At 46.4% G+C, this 20,681-nt stretch overlaps 1 protein-coding gene across 3 annotated transcripts in view; it reads right to left on the minus strand.

Annotated features, from left to right (window-relative positions):
- Positions 1-3,460: 3,460 nt before the first annotated feature.
- COL6A3 (collagen type VI alpha 3 chain) overlaps positions 3,461-20,681 on the minus strand; it is a 73,247-nt gene continuing 56,026 nt past the window's right edge. For all 3 annotated transcript variants that reach the window (XM_061412719.1, XM_061412718.1, XM_061412717.1), the window contains 5 exons: positions 18,774-19,333; positions 16,813-17,076; positions 15,668-15,766; positions 5,604-5,768; positions 3,461-4,265 (listed from right to left, as the gene is read on the minus strand). In XM_061412719.1, coding sequence (XP_061268703.1) covers positions 4,222-4,265; positions 5,604-5,768; positions 15,668-15,766; positions 16,813-17,076; positions 18,774-19,333 — 1,132 coding nt within the window. In that variant the 3' untranslated portion in view covers positions 3,461-4,221. The remainder of the gene's footprint in view (positions 4,266-5,603; positions 5,769-15,667; positions 15,767-16,812; positions 17,077-18,773; positions 19,334-20,681) is intronic.

Consider the following 20,681-nt stretch of genomic DNA (forward strand, 5'->3'; position numbering starts at 1 on the left):
GCTCAGAGCGCTCCACTCCTCAGGTTCCTGCAAGAGGCTGGTGTCAAGTGCCCAGTGGACCCTGTTTCCCAGAGTTGATGGCTGGGGGCCCCGCTCAGAGCGACTGCAGGGTAGCCCCAGTCGCTGATGGCATAGATGAGGGCCAGGGGAGGGGTCAGGGGCCTTTCGGGGACAACAATGTGCTTATGAAGACATCGTGCTCTTCCTTCACCTCCTGGAGGGGACGGAAGTGACCCACTTCAGTGGCATCAGGAAAGGACATTCACCTGTCCACAGGGACCAGCCCCATCCCTGCTGATGGGGACCAGCTCCCATCCAAAAGCCCTAAGAGAAACACCCAGGGCTGGAGACCAGGGTCTGATCATTCCTTTCCACCACCACCAAGTCAGGGGCCAGAGACCAGATCTCAACTGACCATGGGCCTGACCTCTGGGCCCTAGGACCCTGACCCCTGGCTGAATGAAAGGAAGGATGTGGCAGTCAATGTGGCAAGGTCATGCAAATCTCTTGTAGATTAAGTGACCTGAAAATCTGGCTGGACCCAAGCCACCTGGCTGCCACTGCTCGTCAGGAGGTTTCATTCCTGCTTAAAGACACCAGTGCTGAGGGTCTGTGGGGAAGGTGATCCCCAGGAGGGGGTTGTGGGGGAGGAAGAGGAGGTTCACAGAAGCCAGACTGCCCAGGAGCGGGCTCCCCAGCTTCCTCCAGAGAACTGACAACCTATACCCCAAGACAGAGTCAGCAGGGGACCCCACAGCAGAAGGGAGACCAGGGTGGGGGGGAATGGTGAGAGAGAACAACGGAGACCAACAGGGAAGTTCACCTCTGGAGCCCAGGACAGAGCTCCAGCCCAGAAAACCCCTCCAATGTGGAGAGTAAAGAGGAAGTGGGGCAGAAACAAGCCGAGGGCTTCTCTGCTCTGGTCACTGGGGCCAGGTGACCAGCCAGCACTGGACCACAGGGGAAAGGCTCTGAGCAGCATCCGGGATGCGAGTGTGAAATGAATAGGAGTGGCCTGAGGATCCCGCAGCCACTGTTTCAGTAGCCAGGGCTGATAAGAAACTGACTCACTCTGATAAGAAACAAGACTCACTCTTCACTGCAGCTGCTGCCCTCCTGTTGGCAGGGCCTCTACATCAGAGGTGGGAGCTGGAATTGGAGCCCACCTCTGTGGGATGTGGGATGGCTTAAATTGTGTCCCCCAGCCATCCACCAGACGGTAAAGCACCTACCCGCAATGCGGGAGACCCAAGTTCAATCCCTGGGTCGGGAAGATCCCCTGAAGAAGGAAATGGCAACCCACTCCAGTATTCTTGCCTAGAAAATTCCATGGATGGAGGAGCCTGGTGGGTTACATTCCATGGGGTTGCAAAAAGCCGGACACGACTGAGCGACTTCACTGTCTTTCTTTCCACCCTCCAAAAAAAGATATGCTGAGGTCCTAACCCTCAGGACCTCAGGATCTGACCTTATCTGGAAATAGGGCCATTGCAGATATAGTTAGGCTATACACCCTGGTCTCGTGTGGGTTTACCAGGTGGTGCTAGTGGTAAAAACCCGCCTGCCAATGCAGGAGACGCTAAGAGACCCGGGTTCAGTTCCAGGGTCGGGAAGATCTCAGAAGGAAAAGGCAACCAACTCTAGTATTCTTGCCTGGAAGATCCTGCAGACAGAGGATCTGGCAGGCTAGAGTCCATAGGGTGGCAAAGAGTCAGACACAACTGAAGCAACTTAGCACACACACGTGCTAGTCCCACATAACTGGCATCTTTATAAGAAGATGGCCATGTGAGGACAGAGGCAGAGATGGGACTCACGTGCCTACAAACCAAGGAGTCACCAGAAAGCAGGAAAAAGCAAGGAAGGATTGCGCTGTGGGTTTCTGAGGCAGCACGGCCCTGTCGACACCTTGATTTTGGACTTCCAGACTCCACAACTGGGAGAGGATGAATTTCTGTTGTTTGAAGCCACCTGGTTTGTGGTACTTGGTTATGGAAGTACCACATAGCCCCAGGAAATGCACACAGACTGTCCAGCCCACTACTCCAGTGAGGCCCCCTTTCCTGACCCCCACTGCAAATGTTTGTTTGCTCCATTGGGATGTAATGAACTTGGCTTGACTACACACCTGAGGGGAGGCAGGCAGACCAGTTTGTATGGAGGGGGGTGATCCTCTGGGGCTGGAGGGCTCTGGGCAGGCTGGCTGAGAAAGGCGCAGAACCCACACTTTCCACCCTGGGTGAACATCCCTCTGGATATCATGGCCATCACAGGGCTCTTGGTCCTTCCATTGGTTTGGCCTTGGGCTAAAAGGAGGGCCCTACAAAGATGGGGAAGCAGGCAGTGTGCCCTAGAGGGCAGGGGTGGTCCAGGGCCCCCCCCCAACCATGAGAGCTTCTTGGGAGTCCTCAAAGCTTTGCAATCGCCCCCAACGTTGCCTTGATGGTCACCTGGGCTCTCTGCCCCAGCAAGTTGCAGGTAAACTCAAATCCCCAGAGTCATGGATTGTGAAGTGCCAAGTCCTCCCCCGAATTCCTGCAGATTCCAGCAGGGCTCTCCTCTGTCCACACGGTCCTCCCCTCCATCCCTGACTCTTGGTCTACCTGCTCTGGCAGATGTACTCAGGGACAAAACTCAGTTCTTCTTCCAGGTGCTAGGCAAATGTGCTCGCTTTGAGTGCGCTGGTGAATTTAGAAATTGCACCTAAAGATCTGGGTGGAAATCACAAGGAGTGAGGGGTCTTTATGACCACCCAGTCTCTCCCCACCCATCTCCGTGGCTCGTGACAAGCACTGACTCGTCCTCTCTCACCTCCATCAACAGAGTAACTGACAGACCGTCCCCCGTCTTACATAAAGCAGTTCTGTCCCCGCCCAAGGAGCTCTACCAAAGGCCCTTGTCTGTGTCCTTGTACTTCATCACAGAAATTCACTTTCCTTCCTAAGTGGAATTGAGGTAACGCCTAAATATGTATTTCTTTGTTTCCTGTGTTATTTCTGAAGGAGAGAGAAAGGGGGTCTTTAAAGGAAAAAGATACTTTATGGTCTGTCTAAGACTCCGGAAAGGGGCTGGGGAGTCCTGGGCCAGAGACCTCCCACTTCTCAGCCTCTGGATGGAAGCAAACAGAGCCCCCATGAAACGGTTATCAAAGAGGCAGTGGGGGAGGCCACGTCTCTGGGACACAGCTACAAGTCAGAGTGGGGCGTGAAGGCCAGGCCAGGGAGACTCCAGGGGCCCTAAGCAAAGACTGTGATCCACCTGGTCATGGAGCGCTGGAGGGCAGGTGGGCTGGACCCCCCGGGTCTCCCACGCTCTGTCAGATAGAGCACCTTTGCCCTTCACTGGACATCAGAGGGTGGTGTGCAAGACTATGCACCTGGACAGGGCCCAGTTCCCCCGGCCTGGGGAGATTCTGACGACAGATGCTATATAGAAACAACGCAACCAAGAACGCCAAACCCACACTTTCAATATACTTTATTAAAAAGTTTCTTTGTATAAATTTCCTAAAAATTTTAAAATTAAAATTAAACCCCCCCGCACAAAAAAAAAAAATTTTTTTTTTTAACACACACACAACATTAGAGGAACGCCAACAAATCTTCTCTATCGTGACTTTCTTTTCATTCTTTAATTAAGGCGTTGGTCCCACAACAGTGCGCTAAGATTAAGGGATTTTGCTTCCTTCTAACTAGTTTGTTAGAAGCTTTAGAAAAAGAAAATCAGCTTGAAATCTACTTCAGGAGATTGGGGGCGGGGGGGATGAAAAAGCTGGATTCTTGTTTCTTCTCCATACACAGGCTTTCCATCTAAAGTCATGCTTAATAAAGAGGCGAGAAAACGAACCAAGCAGAAGTATACAGGGTAGCTGTGAAGTCAGGGGCTTATTTTCTAGATCTTACACTTGCCTGAAAGAGGCATAACGTGAAACTCCAGAGGGAAGTTGAGTCTATGGGAACGTTCACATAAACGCCAGCAGTGGGTTACATAACGTTCAGAGTGTACGATGGAATCGCCCGGAGACGAAGAGGGTCAGGTCCACAGACACATGTAGCACCATATTGATAGGTTACGCGGCAGAGGCTTCCTCCCAAGTCCGGGTGTAAATCAAAGCATGAGACGGTACAGTGCGAGGGGATCTACACCCAGAGCTCCTACAAAGACGACGGCGATGGCTGACTCCTTCTTCTTCAAGAGGTATGTGTCGCTGGTCGGCCACGCCTAGGTCCCCATCGCGGCGATAACTCCGGGCTGCTTGATGGGCACTGGAGGGGTGGGGAGGGGGTGAGGATGGAAGGGCAGAAGAGGGGGGAAAGTCACATGATTGACCCGCAAGAATATCGTATTTCTCATGAAAGTGGTCCATGGCCTCTGGCTTTCACCATCAATCTCACTCATCAGCTCGTTTCCTTCAACGGCTCCCTGGAGTTCCCTAGCTTGGACTTCGGGGTTCTCTGTGTCCTCTGAGCCCTTTCTATCTCCTGGTATCACCCGCCTGGCCGTTAAGCAAATCCAACACTCCCGTTCGGCACTGGCCCCAGACTCCCTGTGTAGCTGTTGTGACTTTATTATCAATCAACTTGCCTAACACGATAGAGCTATCAGATGGCCTTGCTGTCAACTTTATTATTTAGAGGAAGCAGGATTATCTAAAGATGAATAGACTATACAGAGCCTCCCCCGGTGGTGCTAGTGGTAAAGAACCCGCCTGCCAGTTCAGGAGACAAAAGAGACCCAGGTTTGATCCCCGGGTCGGGAAGATTCCCTGGAGGAGGGCACGGCAACCCGCTCCAGTATTCTTGCCTGGAGAATCTCATGGACAGAGGAGCCTGGTGGGCTGCAGTCCATGGGGCCGCAGAGAGTCATACATGACTGAAGGGACTTAGCGCAGACTATATGTATAGGCGCTTCCAGATGGCACTAGTGGAAAAGAACCTGCCTGTCAATACCGGGAGGTAAGAGACGTGGGTTCCATCCCTGGGTCGGGAAAATCCCCTGGAGGAGGGCACGGCAACGCACTCCAGTACTTTTGCCTGGAGAATCCCATGGACAGAGGAGCCCGGTGGGCTCCAGTCCACAGCGTCACACAGAGTCAGACACGACTGAAGTGACTTGGCACACAGACTATATAGAGGTTATTATTAGTTTTTCATTACATTATTTTCCCAATAATCATTTCTGTTACAATATTTATGAATACCAGAAACCTAGTAATATTTCTTTTTTTTTTTTTTTTAGCCACCAGGGTGGCATGTGGGATCTTAGTTCCCCAAACAGGGGTTGAACCCACAGCCTCTGCAGTGGAAGCATGGAGTCTTAACCACGGGACTGCCAGGGAAGTCCCAGCAGCTTAGGAATATTTCCAAAGGGTGAGGAGTGGTTAGCCATGTTTCCTCATTGGCAAAAACGCTTTTAGGAGATAATAATAACTCAGAAAATGAATACTATGTATTTTATTTGTACAACTTCCTCATCCGAAAATCCAGTTTACCTTCTTTCTCAAATCTATCAGCATCATTATCATTAAACATCTTTAAAAGATAAATGCTTGGCCTGGATCCTTTATCTACAAAAACCACGAACACAAGATCAGAATCACTTACCAGGAGGGCAAACCTTTTCACATTCATCCTGCGAATTAAATCTGTTTTCGTTTCCACCGCAGCCTCCATACCAGAATCGGGCGCAGTTTTCAGTTACGGAATCATAGTACCACTTTAATACAAACTCTCTGCAAGTTCCGCCATCCTTTGGCAACTTACATATATCTTGAGGAACAAGATGGGGAAAGATGATTAATGCGGATGTGTAAGTGACTCTGCTTCTCGCACGAGGAGCTGAAGGTCTAATCTCAGTGCTGTCAGACGAAGAAAGCAGAAAGCGTTTCCAGAAGGAAAAATTCCTTTACCCCCCAGAGCCTCGATATCCATACTGTCAGGGGGACATAATAATCACCTACAGCTTCGAGAGCAATAAATACAATCCTATCAATAAAAGGGCTTCACAGACTGTACTTGGAATCTCAAATGTTGGCAACTATTATTGGATGATTTCAGATGAAATGAACTTGTTTTCCCCTTTCCAATCACTGAGTCAGTTAGTCTACATTTCTTTCAATGCTCAACCCCCAGAGAAGCAACTTAAATTTTAAAACCTTGGAGTTTTCTACTCCTTGGCAAAAGAGCAATTAAATTCTGTCAGAACATTGTTCAAAAACAAGACTCTCCGTTTCACTACAAGCCAAGTTGATGAAAAACAAAAGTCAAAGTGGGAAAAGAAAATCCTTTATGAGTATGTGCGTATATGCATACAAGTGTGTGTGTAGCTACTAACTTTGTGACCAGCCAAAGTTTACAAGCCAAAAAAAGTGCTAACACTGATGTAAAACTCACAACAGCGAAAATGTCACCTAGTAAAGCTATTTTGAAGACAGAGAAGCATTCTTTTGCCAGTTAAGGAAGTCTTTTATGTTTTGAATGCATTTTAAATGCATGCTTCTGATACAGCCCAGCTGCAGAGTGAAAGCTACATTTTCCACCATGCCTGGAGAGAAAAGTCTACAGTTCACACACAGTAAAACTTCTGTTTACAGAGTTTTTTTGGCAAACTCTAGATCGGGCTGGGAGAGAGACGCATTAATATTAATATCAACTGTTATCTGAAAATTTGAGAAACGTAAAACAAAGCCCGTGGAGTGGACAACGCTACTTGTTTATGTAACTACATGTGTGAATCACTGCTCCCCTCTCCACACACACACACACACCAGGCTCACATCTCTGGGGGCCTTCTCCCCAGCTGCAGGGGTGGCAGGGGTGGTGAGCTTCTGCAAATGCTGGTTGATACTAAGAAGTTAAAGGAAAGACCTGGGTCTTCAGATAGAAAACCAAAGCTTGGGTCAGCCATAAGGGACCAGACTTGCAGGCACAGGACTGAGGCTCAGAATTGGTCTAAGACACTGCCTGGTGGCTTTGGGGAGGCGGTCACCCCCTGCAGGAGGAAGGTGGCCCCACAATTACAGCGTCTCTGAGTTGCAGACTTTTCAGAGGCCCAGAAGGCCAGCAATGCTACCCAGAGCTTTTTGAAGACCTGAGGAGGCCAGGATAAAGTGATGATAACTCACAAAACCAATGTTCCTCCTCTTATAAGTGCCAGCACTGGGGCAGAAGGCCTGGTTTTAAGGAAAGAGGGGACTGAGCAAAGTAAGACCATTCAGCCACAAACACACATCCCTTGTTTAGCGGTGGGTCCCCATTAGTGTGGGAACCTGGCCGCATGGTCACCTCATCCCCTCCTCTTTCTTCCCTACAGCATCCCCCAGGGGCCCAGGTCGGTTCCACGTTGTTTATTCAAAGAGCATTCCCGTCCTGGCCAACCGTGTTTCGCTCTTTAGGTCCTACTGCACTGTGCTTTCTGAAGCAGACAAAAGTCCTCCCAGACCCGAGGATGCCCAGCCTGCAGGCAGCCCTGCAGTACGACAGTGTTCCCTGACCCACTGGCTTTTCCAGTTTCCTTTGATCTTCACCTTTGCTCTCCAGCACTAAACCACAGCTCTTGCATTCTACATCCTTTATTCCAGCAGGAGTCACTGCCAAGACCTGTAAGGTTTACTAATGAGCTATCAGGACACGACCACTCTGGACACACAGACACTTGAAGAACCAAGAGAAATAAATTAACATGGGCCTCAGTAGTATCTAAAGACAAAATCCTGGGATTCTCCGTTTCTTTAAATTAAGTTGTATCGGAGTATGGTTGCTCTGCAATGTTGCGTTAGTTTCTACTGTACAGCAAAGTGAGTCCACCATAGTACACATATTTGTTGCGTCTGACTCTTTTGCAACCCCATGGACATGTCACCTGCCAGGGTGCTCTGTCCACGGGATTTCTGGGCAAGTATACTGGAGTGGGTAGCCCTTTCCTTCTCTAGGGGATCTTCCTACCCAGAGATCAAACCCTGAAAAGTATGAAAGTGAAAGTCACTCAGTCGTGTCTGACTCTTTGTGACCCCATAGACTATACAGTCCATGGGATTCTCCAGGCCAGTAGAGTAGCCTTTCCTTTTCTCTTTCCTCTTCTCTACTCACTCCAGTAGAGTAGCCTTTCCTTTCTCCAGGGGATCTTCCCAACCCAGGGATCAAACCCAAGTCTCTGGCATTGCAGGTGGATCCTTTACCATCTGAGCCACCAGGGAAGCCATAGATTATATCTCTCTCTTTTTTTTTAAATTTCCTTCCCATTTAGGTCACCACAGAGCACTGAGTGGAGATCCATAGTAGGTTCTCAAGCATCAAAATGGGAGGTTTTATGTTCTAACATTTTTCGGTATGTTCTGAATTCTTCACAATGAGTATCTATTGTTTTATTACTAGAAAAAGGTATCTAAAACTGAAAACATGTTAAATTGGAAATTCTTGTCTTTAATCAGTTGAGATTTCTACAGTGTCTAAAAGTAGCATTTTTAAAGGCATCATCTTTGACATTTTCCAAGCCAGCAAGTTATCAATATTTCAGTACTTTCTTAAGCAAAATTGTGGGGCTTAAGAGGAGTGGAAAGTGTTTATGGTACAGATATAAATACGTGCAATTATGTTCCTTATTAGTTTAACGGCTTCAAAACAAGAAGGTTTAATTGCCTTCGGACCAGACACTGTTGACATGATGTGAAGTGCTTCCAAACCTCTGAAGCAGATACAACTGGCTGGAATAAATAAAACTTTCCCACGTCTATATTTTGATTACTGACTCAGAATTACCAAGGAAATATTTTCTGCATTTTTGACTTTATTTTAAATGTAGTTGTAGCTGTATGTTAAATGTAGTTTCAGGTCTTGACCAATAAAGTATCATTTCATAAGACTTTTATGCTTCACAGTAAAAAAAATGCCAAATGCCCTTGGGGACCCCTCATGATTTAAACATGGTAGCTGACTTAGCTACCTTCTCACGCAGCAATAAACACACTGCCTTGAAGATGGCTATTCTCTTCAACCAAGGAGAGAAAGTGTTTGTAGCTATTTAACGTACCTCAGTTTGTGGGGTTAAGCTCGTTCTTTAAATTATTATCAACATAAAATCATATATTTTCCACATCACATCATTTTATGGCAGCCAACACTATATATTCATGGTAGAACACACAAATACTGGATTTCATCAAATCTAAGATACCTTAATTTTATGATGCATTATTGTTTTATATTCCGCTAAGTAAGAGAAAATGCTGCCAATAAGACACTACATGTCATCAACTTCAAGTCACATTTCCATTTTGGAAGTACTACGGTGGGAAAATCTGTGCATCTTAGAATCAATAAAGGAGGCAAAACATTGGTGAACTTATTTCCTTCTGAGCTGTGTAACTGACCCAGAAATGCCTGCTCAGACAAAGCATGGTCATTTCTACAGACTGCTAATTTCTAGAGTAACTAAAATGAATGCTACAGATTTTGTTAGTTATTTGACTCCCTTTTGCACCGAAACATCTCTTCATACATAGGTAGCTCAATAGTTTAGGATTCATTCTATAACACTAAAAAAGCAAATTTTCTGAGGTCTTTTTTTTTTTTTTTTTTTGCTGTTTGAAACCTTCAGAATCTTTGCTTTACTAATCATATGCATATAAAATATATCTCCAAGGCTTCTTCAGCCAAAAATAAGAGAAACAAGAGAGAGATGGTGACAGAAACATAATACAAATGCGGTATCCTCCAAACCAGCAGAAGTGAAGCACACTACAGAAACACCTATCGTAGTCTGTGCTTTAAGACTGTGATGATCACTGGAAGATTCATTTAATTGCTACTAAATGCCATTTTCAGGCAGCAAATGCATCCCAGAAAAGTGGGTGTGTTTCTTTTAAATGCTGAGAAAAGCAAAAAGTGGGCGGGGATTTTTTTTCTTTTCACAGGGCTTGTTATATTTTGTTGAGGAAAAAAAAAAAGGATTAACCATTTAAAATGGAATCATGGGGCTTCCCTGGTGGTCCAGTGGTTACGAATCTGCCTGCCAATCAAGAGGACCTGGATTCAGTCTGCAGTCAGTGAAAGTTGCATGTACCACAGAGCAACTAAACCCGTGCACCACAACTCCTGAAGGCCACACACCTAGAGCCTGTGCTCCGCAACAAGAGAAGCCACCGCAACGAGCAGCCCGCACATCGCAAGGAAGGATAGACCCCCACGTGCCGCAACTAGAGAAAGCCCACGCATAGCAACGAAGACCCAGCACAGCTAAAAATAAATAAGTAAATACTTATTTATGCATCGTGTAGGACTGCAAAGCCTGGAATCCTGATGCTATCGGTCTGCTGCTGTGGTCAACCTTCGTCTCACACTGCTGCCTTACTCACATTCCACCTCACACTGATGCCACAGCTCACACTCCATGCAAAACAGGGCCAGGCCTCATCAGGGGAGACAAAGAATCCTTTCGCTAGGGTGTCCTCACGTTCTGGGCCTGTGTCACACTTCTGGTAAAGAAGTACCTATTAAATGTGCATTTCCAAAGCGGCGAACATTAACAAACACCAACGAAAACTCAGGTATTAGTACTGTCCAGTCTTCCTCCCCCTCACTGGATGCCACGGATCAGAGACTTGTTCATTTCACAGGATTCTGGCCCACAGATTTCTGCACAGATTCAAACACTGGTCACCATGTTCCCCAAACACAGAGTGGCTAACTATGACAAAATTCAGTTCCTAAAGACAGAATCAAAACCTAGGAAATCTTTTATTCATGAGGTAAAAAGGCAGACACACAAAAGTGTCTAGCATTTACTATACAAGAAAGGGCCACATCTCTGCAAGCACAAACCACGTTTCTAGTGAACTGGAGCTGCAAAAAACAAAAAGAATCAACCTGTATTCATGTTCACATAAAAATGCTGGCTTTAAAACTGATACTTGCCTGAATTGCCTAGAAAATACAGGTTTGCAGAAAGAATGCATATTGTGGCAATTGACACTTAGATGTGAAATATACATACAACTACGGAGGAAGAATACAGTTACTGTACTTGTAAAGTTACTTATAAACGATGATTTGTTGTTATTCTTTTTTCTTTCTGCCAAAACATGAATATTGTTAAAATGTTTTACCCCCTGAGGAAGTTTCTAAAACATCTTAATTATATGGGAGAGAGGGAAGGGAGGCATTGGGAGGGAGGAAAGCAAGCTTTCATCTCCTGATCTGTTTATGCATTTTGAATTTATACATTCTAAAGTAAATACCCAATTAATTCAAGAAGAGCTTTCAAGACGGGGTATGTGTATGTGTGTGTGCGTGTAACTCCATATGTTCACGAGCAAATGTTTACTAAGTGACTTCTCCAGGCACAGCACTGTTTTGTTACTTGTGGGCTAGAGATCAGTTATGCAGAACCTTGTTAAGAAGAGCAAGTAATTTATACTTTCAGACTGACTTGAATCACTGGGGGGAAATATACATACTTGTGCACACACACACATGTGAAACAGCACTCAGGTCCTGGGGCTGAGGGTTCTGTACAGGTCAGAAGGAAGGAGAAAGGTTTTGGGTTCATACAAATCTAACTACCAGTCGTCACCTTGAAAGACACACAAGCCCCGGTTTTAACATCTCTTTTCTCTCTGTCACGTGAAGAGAGGAGACCTAAGCGTTGAAGGTGTGGACTGAGAATACCTTCCTACTTCTGAATCTGTGACTCAGTCTTAAAAAACAAGACAGCCCAGCAAGATGCCTATTTAAAGACTGTGTTGTTTATATTAACTCAACACTGTTTATATATTCTTATCCCTTCTGGACCACACATAAGAAGACCAAACACATCCCCAAATCTCACTGTGCAATTTATTCCCAATTATTTTCTCTCAATGAAGCATCAAATTTTCTAGAAGTTTCACATTCCCCACACTCTATGAAGTTACCAACGAGTGGCGACAATATGCACAGATCTCAGGGACTCTGAAGTCAGAATGTCATCAGTCCTGACCCCATCTTTGGTGAAATCCTAGTGAGTCCCTTATGGCTTCTCTGAACTCAAGCACCATGCTGGGTGGGCTACGGGCTGCAGAAAACCCCCAGAGCAGAGACAAAAGCTGATCCATGGTCCCTTGATTATGAGCAGAAATCAAAGGGGTTGGAAAAACTCTAATTTGAAAAGATACATGCCCCTCAATGTTCACGGCAGCACTATTTACGATAGCCAGGACATGGAAGTAACCTAAGTGTCCATCAGCAGAGAAATGGATACAGAAGATGTGGGGTATGCGCACCATGTAATACGGCTCAGCCACAAAAAAAAAAAAAAAAAAGAATGAAAGAGTGCCATTCGCAGCAGCGTGGACGGACCTAGAGATGGTCCTGCTGCTGCTGCTGCTGCTGCTGCTGCTCAGGCGCTTCAGTCGTGTCCGACTCTGTGCGACCCCACAGACGGCAGCCCACCAGGCTCCCCGTCCCTGGGATTTTCCAGGCAAGAACACTGGAGTGGGTTGCCATGTCCTTCTCCAATGCATGAAAGTGAAAAGTGAAAGTGAAGTCGCTCAGTCGTGTCTGACTCTTAGCAACCCCACGGACTGCCGCCCACCAGGCTCTTACACCCATGGGATTTTCCAGGCAAGAGTACTGGAGTGGGGTGCCATTGCCTTCTCCAAGAGATGATCTTACTAAGTGAATTAAGTCAGAGAAATAGAAATACCGTTTGATATCATTTATATGTGGAATCTAAAGTACGATACAAATGAACTTATGAAACAGAGACTTACAGACAGACATAGAAAAGAAGCCTACAAACCCGATGGGCATCAAAGGGGAAAGGAGGCAAGGGAGGAGAGAGAGATTAGGAGTTTGAGATTAGCAGATCCAAACTACTACACATAAAATAGATAAGCAAGACCCTTCTGTTTAGCACAGGGAACTATGTTCAATGTCATATAATAATCCATATGAAAAAGAATATATATGTATATCTGAGTCACTTTGCTGTACATCAGAAACCGACCCAACATTGTAAACTGTAATTCAACTATACTTCAATGACTCCAAATATATATACTTCAATAATATATTTCCAAAAAAAAACCCCGAGCCATTGAGACTTCAATTTCCTCCTACATCTCAAACCATCATGCCACATCCTTACTGCCATTCTTTTAGTCTAAGTTAAAAGTCATAACATTGAAAGTTTTTATAGTTTTTTAACACAACTCTTAAGAAGTTGAAACTTAATTACCCAATGTAACATGAATTTCTGAGTTATTCCCATACATTTATGTCAGGAAAGAACTTGGAAAGGCCAGAGGAGCCTGAAACACACCTGGCTCTCTGACGCTGGGAAAGACTGAGGGCAGGAGGAGAAGGGGCGATAGAGGATGAGATGGCTGGATGGCATCACCGACTCGATGGACACGTTTGAGCAAACTCCGGGGGACAGTGGAGACAGAGGAGCCTGGCGTGCTTCTGTTTGTGGGGTTGCAAAGAGTCGGACACAACTTAGCAGCTGAATAACAACCTCTATCACAGACCAATTCCTAAACTTGTCTCCAAATATAAACTATTTTGAAACGTTTTGCAGCTTTATAAGTAGTTGGTTTGCTGACCCTCATTAAACATCTATGTATGTAATCGTTTCATAATTCCTGTACTGACTTTATTATCTTCTCTGTAATAACTCCTTATGTCAAAAGTCATTATGGGTTATGGCTGAATTAAGAGATCATAGATAAATGTGAAAATACAGATGTAGATATACACATGTATACATGGACAGGGGCAAAGTCCATCAGCGGAATAAAATACTATTCTAGTAACAGACAAGACTCCTCCAGAAACAACTAAAAGAACCAAGTCCTATATTTCCAAGCAGGCCCAAGGAGATGGAGGTGTGGAGGAGGAAGCCACCCAGTTTCATTTAAACGCAGGTGAGCTAGGATGGCAATGGCATCCCACTCCAGTACTCTTGCCTGGAAAATCCCATGGACGGAGGAGCCTGGTGGACTGCAGTTCATGAGATCGCTAAGAGTCGGACACGACTGAGCGACTTCACTTTCATGCATTGGAGAAGGAAATGGCAACCCACTCCAGTGTTCTTGCCTGGAGAATCCCAGGGACGGGGAGCCTGGTGGGCTGCTGTCTCTGGGGTCCCACAGGGTTGGACACGACTGAAGCGACTCAGCAGCAGCAGCAGCAGCAGAGCTAGGATACAGACGCTACAAAAAGGGTGAGGTGGAGAAACAAGGATCATTTTAAAACTTGCAGTGGAAAGAGTAAAATGGGGAATCCTCACAGCTCAAAAAATGAGCGTGCCGCTGCTTCTGATGATACAGGACAGAGTGGGAAAGCGTAGCTGCTTGAACATCCAGGATCCACAAAAGTGGCTCAGCACCCAGGAAATGCCTTTCGCCCTAATCCATAACAGAAACAAACTCTGTAAAGAAATACACCTCCCTCCTCCTGACTGGGGCCAATAGGTTGTTGTTCAGTGGCTAAATCCTGTCCAACTCTTTGTGACCCCATGGACTGCAGCACGCCAGGCTTCCCTGTCCTTCACCATCTCCCAGAGTTTGCTCAGATTCATGTCCATTGAGTCAGTGATGCTATCTAACTATCTCACCCTCTGGAGCCAACATATTAATTTCAAAACTAACAAACTGTCCCCATAATTAGTGGAAACCCTTTGCTTTGGGGTCTATAAACCAAAAAGATATCTAAATCCCATGGAATTTTGACTGTGGAATTAATACCAATATCTTTGGCAGAATACTCTTAAGCAAAGCATATTGGCCATTTCAATAACTGGTTTCCCACAGATGAACAATCACAGCTCACGTTCCCCTGGAGGAGAGGTTATGGGTCGCCCAGAGTTCCACTGCCCAGGAACAAAAACAAGAAACAGCTGTCACTTCCAGAAACACATCTAACTTGTCACAGATTTCACATAGAACATGCACATGCTCGGCTCAGGCCCAAGAGAAGGGCAGGCTAGATTAAGCCAGGGTATATGCTGAGGAACTGGGCCCAGAGCATCAATCCCGTGAGTCACTTCCAAACCCCCGAATTTCATGGATTCCAAACTGAGCTGTCTCGTGTTCTTCTGAGTCATTTCTTACTAAATTAAATCACTGAGTGGATGAAACCCTATGCTGTGCTGCATCACAGACCACAAATAAACTCAAGTCCCAAGACGAGGCACTGGGGAAATGACTAAGGGACTCCTGAGTCCTGGCTACAGTCCCCCAAAGCTGCCCTCGGTCAGCTTTTTCTAAGAACCTCGGGACCGGCAAGGTAAGCCACCATTTGGAACTTGGAATATGGAAGTTAAGACCAGGATGGACCACAGAGAGCCACTTTGGAACATTCCCCATACAAGTCCCTCCTGGTCTGAGAATTAGAACCCCAGCAGATTAAACTGTTTGGAAGAATTCTTTCTTTTTTTTTTTTTAATAGTATAATTTACTGGACTTTCTCCTTTTAAGTGTGAATGGGCCGTGGAGTTCTGCTTTTAACTCTGCTTTTGTTTTTAACGTTTGGCCTCGCCACATAGCACATGGGATCTTAGCTTCCCAACCAGGGATCAAACTCATGCCCCCTGCCATGGCAAGACGGAGTCTTAACCACTGGACCCGCCAGCGTAGTCCCAAGAATGCTTTCTTAGTGCTGCAACACACCTAAGATTTTCAGCGGCTCACCTGCTTTACTCCCAGCCAACCGGTCTGCGCTCACCACTAGGTTGATGGTTGCACTAGAGGCTGATCGCTCTGTTTGTGGAGGTGGAGGCTGAATTTTCTCTGAAAAAGAAGATTCACCCCTAGTAAGTAACTCAGAAAAGTAAGAGACTGAGGCAGGCTTGATTTTCTGGATCATGGTGGGCCACTGAAACACAGAGCCCCAAGAAGTCTCTACACACACAACTCCTGTCTAATTGTCTACACATCTGATTCATCTCAACAAGCAAACAGAGAAAACCTCTGAACTTGGAACAGGTCCTCACAGTTTCCACATAACTTCTGCTGTTTCTGTCCCAGGAAACAGAGCCCTGGGGCTGAATGGTCTTTGGATTCACATCTTTCTGCATTGCATGGTAACAGATGAGAACTGCCCATCCTCACTCATGGTTCCTTGATGTGAATGACACTGGCCCAGGAGAAAAGAGTGGGAGCCTCCCCTTCCACGTCCCAGGAGCAGCAGGGGTGGAGAAGAGTCGGGGTTAAGGGGGCGGTCCAGGAGAACTTGGAGGGTGGGGCATGAGTACTGAACAGAGACCGGGAAAGCATGCATGGGCAAACCCCGGGGCAGCACAGGAACCACGGGGCCCACACAGCAGAGGGCAGAACAGGACACTGTGGGCCCAGGGGAGGGGCACGCCGGTGCCCTTTCTGCAGGGCTGCAGACGTCCCGTGGTCCTGGGATGGCGCAACTCCAAGGGCTCCCTGGTTACTCCCTACGGAGGGTGACTCAGGGTGTTTTCCGTTCACTGAACAAGGAAACGTGCTTCCGATGCTCAGGCACGGTGGGTAGCTGAGACCCAGCCAGGTTCCACGGGCATATTTCTTCCTCCCTGGGAAGTGGCTACACTCGGGCCCCATGGATCAGGTTTCCTCCATCAAGTAGCCCAGGACCCCAAAGGCAGGGTAATAGTTCACAGTAGTTGCCCAGTTTCCGTTTTGTTAATTTATCAACCTCGGTACAACCAGGATGTGCAGGATCTCATTGCAACCTTGTTGCTGTTTTTCAGGACACGGTCCAGTGAATCGGAATTGTTCCCTTGACCACCCCATTTGATACCCTGTGCAGAGAAGGGTACCGACTGTCCTTAAGGCGACCCTGCACTTACTCGTGCTGAAGCTGCCTTGGTAGATGGCTCTGACCTGAGACCTCAGGGAGCAGGTCACCGTAACGTGGTAAGTCTGCCCGGGGAGCAGGCCCCCGATGACGCGGTCCGTGACAGTGAGGTTCTGCTTCAGAACCACGGCCTGATCGTGGGCCGAGGTGACGGTGAGGTTGTATAAGTAAGGGCTGGGGGGCTCGGGCCTCTCCCAGTGCAGCTTGGCGCTGTTCTCTGTGACCTCAGACACATGGATCTCGCGAGGTGCCTTCACTGCAGAATAGAGCAGAGTGTAGAGAGCATGAGATACAATATACGACCCTAGGGGCTTCCCTGGTAGCACAGTGGATAAGAATCTGCCTGTCAGTGCAAGAGACACAGGTTCGATCCCTGGTCCAGGAAGATCCCACACGCCAAGGGGCTGCTAAACTGGTGCGTCGCAACTCCTGGAGGCCGTGCGCCTAGAGCCCACGCTCTGCACAAGAGAAGCCATGGTGCTAAGAACCGTGCACCATAACCCAAGGGGAGCCCTGCCCACTGCAACTAGAGAATAGCCCTGGCATCAACGCAGACCCAGCGCAGACAAAATTAAATAGATGCACAGTTTTTAAAATGATCTTCATAAAAAAAAACTTTAAAAAATTAATTGATAAAAAGTAAAACCCTAAATGACTGTAACATATAGGCCAAAGGTGAAATCTTAAAGATATGTACCAGTAGACAGTTGATCTGAAGCTTAGGGGAGGCAGAGGAGTAATTTCTCATTTAAGCTCCTGAGAAAGACTGATATAACTACCAGCATATGCGAAATGTGAAATTCACATTAATCAAAAATCTCATCATTCATCCACCAGGTATAACACTACCTTTTTTTTTTTCCTGTTGAAAATCTAATTAAGAAGATACTTTGAAAATGCACAGTCCAGCGTGCTTAATCTGAAATCTTCAAGACAGAATAAGCCCCATAATTTAGTCTATTAAATACACATCATGGAACTTCAGGGCATGACCTGAAATTCTTTGAAGGAATCCCTGCTCTCTCTCTGTTCATAAAATGAAGACAATGTCCACTTTTTCAGGAGCACAAACATCCTGCCTTCACTTTTCAACTCAGTTTGTGACTCCAAAGGAACTTCTAAGTGTCTTCGTTGAGGGAAAAATAAAACAGCACAGTCTGAGTCCCGTGAAGCCCACCTGCCCCTGATCATCAAATCCAGCCTGGAATGTACTCTTCCCCGGGGCAGTACCAGCATGCAGTCCAGCCTGCAGGGACAGACGGATGGTCTGGCTCTAACTTTCCTCTTGGCTGAACAAAATGGCCCAAGGTAAGCAGAGCACAAAGCCTGGGCTTCCTTTCTGCGGCTATGAGCTTCACAGCGGGGACAAGGCTTGTAACTGCAAAGCTCCATCCAGAACTTTGGGGGTCACAGTCTGAGGGAGGGAGGTCTAGCTCCAGAACCAAAGCCTAGAAACATCTTTTTCACTGCCTAAGTGCTGACAACAGGCTTTATCCTTCTCCCACTCCCTCGGCGGGGTCTAAAACTCTACATCGGCTTAGAACTTCTCCCTTTAGCCTAAGACAACAGCATCTCCAGCTGGGCTGGGGGCTGGCCACGTGCTACATCCCGGAGAGAATGGGTCACTCCCGAGCTCCCCTGGTGCGGGCTTGGAGTTGGGGTGGGGAGTGTGGGAGAACAGGCAGCAAAGGCAGGGGGATTTATTTCACTTGCTCTTTGCATGGAACTCATCAGCCTTGCAGGGTGCGCGGCAGGGGAGAGAAAGATTGCTTTTGAATACAGACAATAAGCAATGTTCTGGTAATTCTATGCTCAGAGCAACACCTTACAAGATACTGCATCTAGATCTCAGATCCCAGATCAAGGACTGTGTCTGGTTTGCCTTGTAACAGGCTCCGGGGACAAGCCCTGGACACAATAAATGAGAAGAGCACAAGCTGGCGGCTTTCTTACCCACGGGCTTAGCAGCGCCGGGCCTGCTGGCAGCCAGTTTGACTGCCTGGGGCCTGGGGGCCTCGGACCTCGTGGCCATGGATCTGGCAGCAGTGGGGGGTCTGGCAGGGGCAGGTTTGGCTGCTGCAGGCTTCGCGGCTGCTGCAGGTCTGGCTGTGGCTGTCTTTGCCGCCTCGGGCCTGGCAGCCACAGGTTTGGTGGCCTCGGTCTTGGTGGCCATGAGCTTTGCAGCCTCGGTCTTAGTGGCTTCAGTCTTGGTGGCTGTGGGTTTTGCAGCCTCAGCCTTGGTTACCACAGGTTTGGCAGCTTCAGTCTTGGTGGCCTCGGTCTTGGTGGCCACGGGTTTGGTGGCCTCGGTCTTGGTGGCCACGGGCCTGGCACTGTCCGTCTTGGTGGCCACGGATCTCCCAGCTGCGGGTCTCTCATCCACAGGTCTCGTGGCAGCTGGCTTTGAGGCTGGCAGGTTCACCACTGTGATCGGTTTGGTGGTGGTGATCACCGGCTTCGTTGTGGTCACCAGTTTGGATGTAGGACTTGAAGTAACGTTATTAGGAACATTTCTGTTAAAATATATTAAATGTTATTTTGACTTGTACATATTTTCTCCTGCCATTTAAAACAAAGACATAATTCCATGTGCTATGTAAAATTTGCTCTCTCAGCAAAACACATGCAGTAGTTTATATATATTACATACAATATTACATATACTAAATGTGTCCTTTTAGGATCTGTGCCACAGAAAAGACATTTAACAGCATATAAAAAATAGAATTATTAGAAGTGAAACTTCAATTGTACTATAAATATACTTGTCATCTTATTTTCAATGTATAAAGTAAAACCAGGGAGAGAGTAAAGAAACAAAAATAAATATTGTCATTATAATAATACTTACCAAAATGAATAATAAAAAATAAAATAATATTTAAATAATACTCTAAATTCCAGGAGACAGTGGAGCACCAAGAAGCCTGGCATGTTACAATCCATGGGGTCAGAAAGAGTTAGGCATGACTTAGCAACTAACAACAGACTAACAACAGACTAAAAACTGACCAACTGAAAAACACACTCCAAAAACTAAGCTCATTTAACAGCTACTTTCATTGTAAGAAGGTATCCACGCAGCAAGATGCCGTGTTGAGCTGGAAAACTATGAGGTCGACATATAAGTTCAGTCCCAGTACTCACTGTGTATTTTTGTTTGTACTAATTTCTGTGTGTGTAGTTGTTTCTCTCACAATTTATTAATTTATTCTGAATCCTTAAAAAGAATAACAACATAACCAGCAGACACAACAGCACAGACCCAGTTTTGTTTGTTTCTTATGCTGAGATGATTGTTATTGTTTTATAGAAGTGTCATGCTATATGGCATATACAGTATATTCTGTTCAAGTTGATATCATAAAACTTCAAACCCTACGTTGTTTTGTTCATTCTGTTTTCCTAAAGATAAAGTTGAGCCAACGTGATGGAATATTCAAGGGAAATTAGACAGATCATATTAAAAGGCTAGAAAAATAGAACCTGTGGACCCAAATCTAGCAGGATGAGCATCACAGCACCAGAGGAGGGTCACTGTTGGATTAGGAATGATTTTCAACTTACCAGGCTTACCACACTTTTACCCTTATGGCAGAAAATGAAGAGGAACTAAAGAGCCTCTTGATGAAAGTGAAAGAGGAGAGAGAAAAAGTTGGCTTAAAACTCAACATTCAGAAAACCAAGATCATGGCATCTGGTCCCATCACTTCATGGCAAATAGATGGGGAAACAATGAAAACAGTGACAGACTTTATTTTGGGGGCTCCAAAATCACTGCACACACTTTCTCCTTGGAAGAAAAGCTATTTCAAACCTACTCAGCATGTTAAAAAGCAGAGACATTACTTTGCTGACAAA

Source organism: Bos javanicus, chromosome 3, assembly GCF_032452875.1.
Source record: "Bos javanicus breed banteng chromosome 3, ARS-OSU_banteng_1.0, whole genome shotgun sequence".
Classification (NCBI taxonomy): domain Eukaryota; kingdom Metazoa; phylum Chordata; class Mammalia; order Artiodactyla; family Bovidae; genus Bos; species Bos javanicus.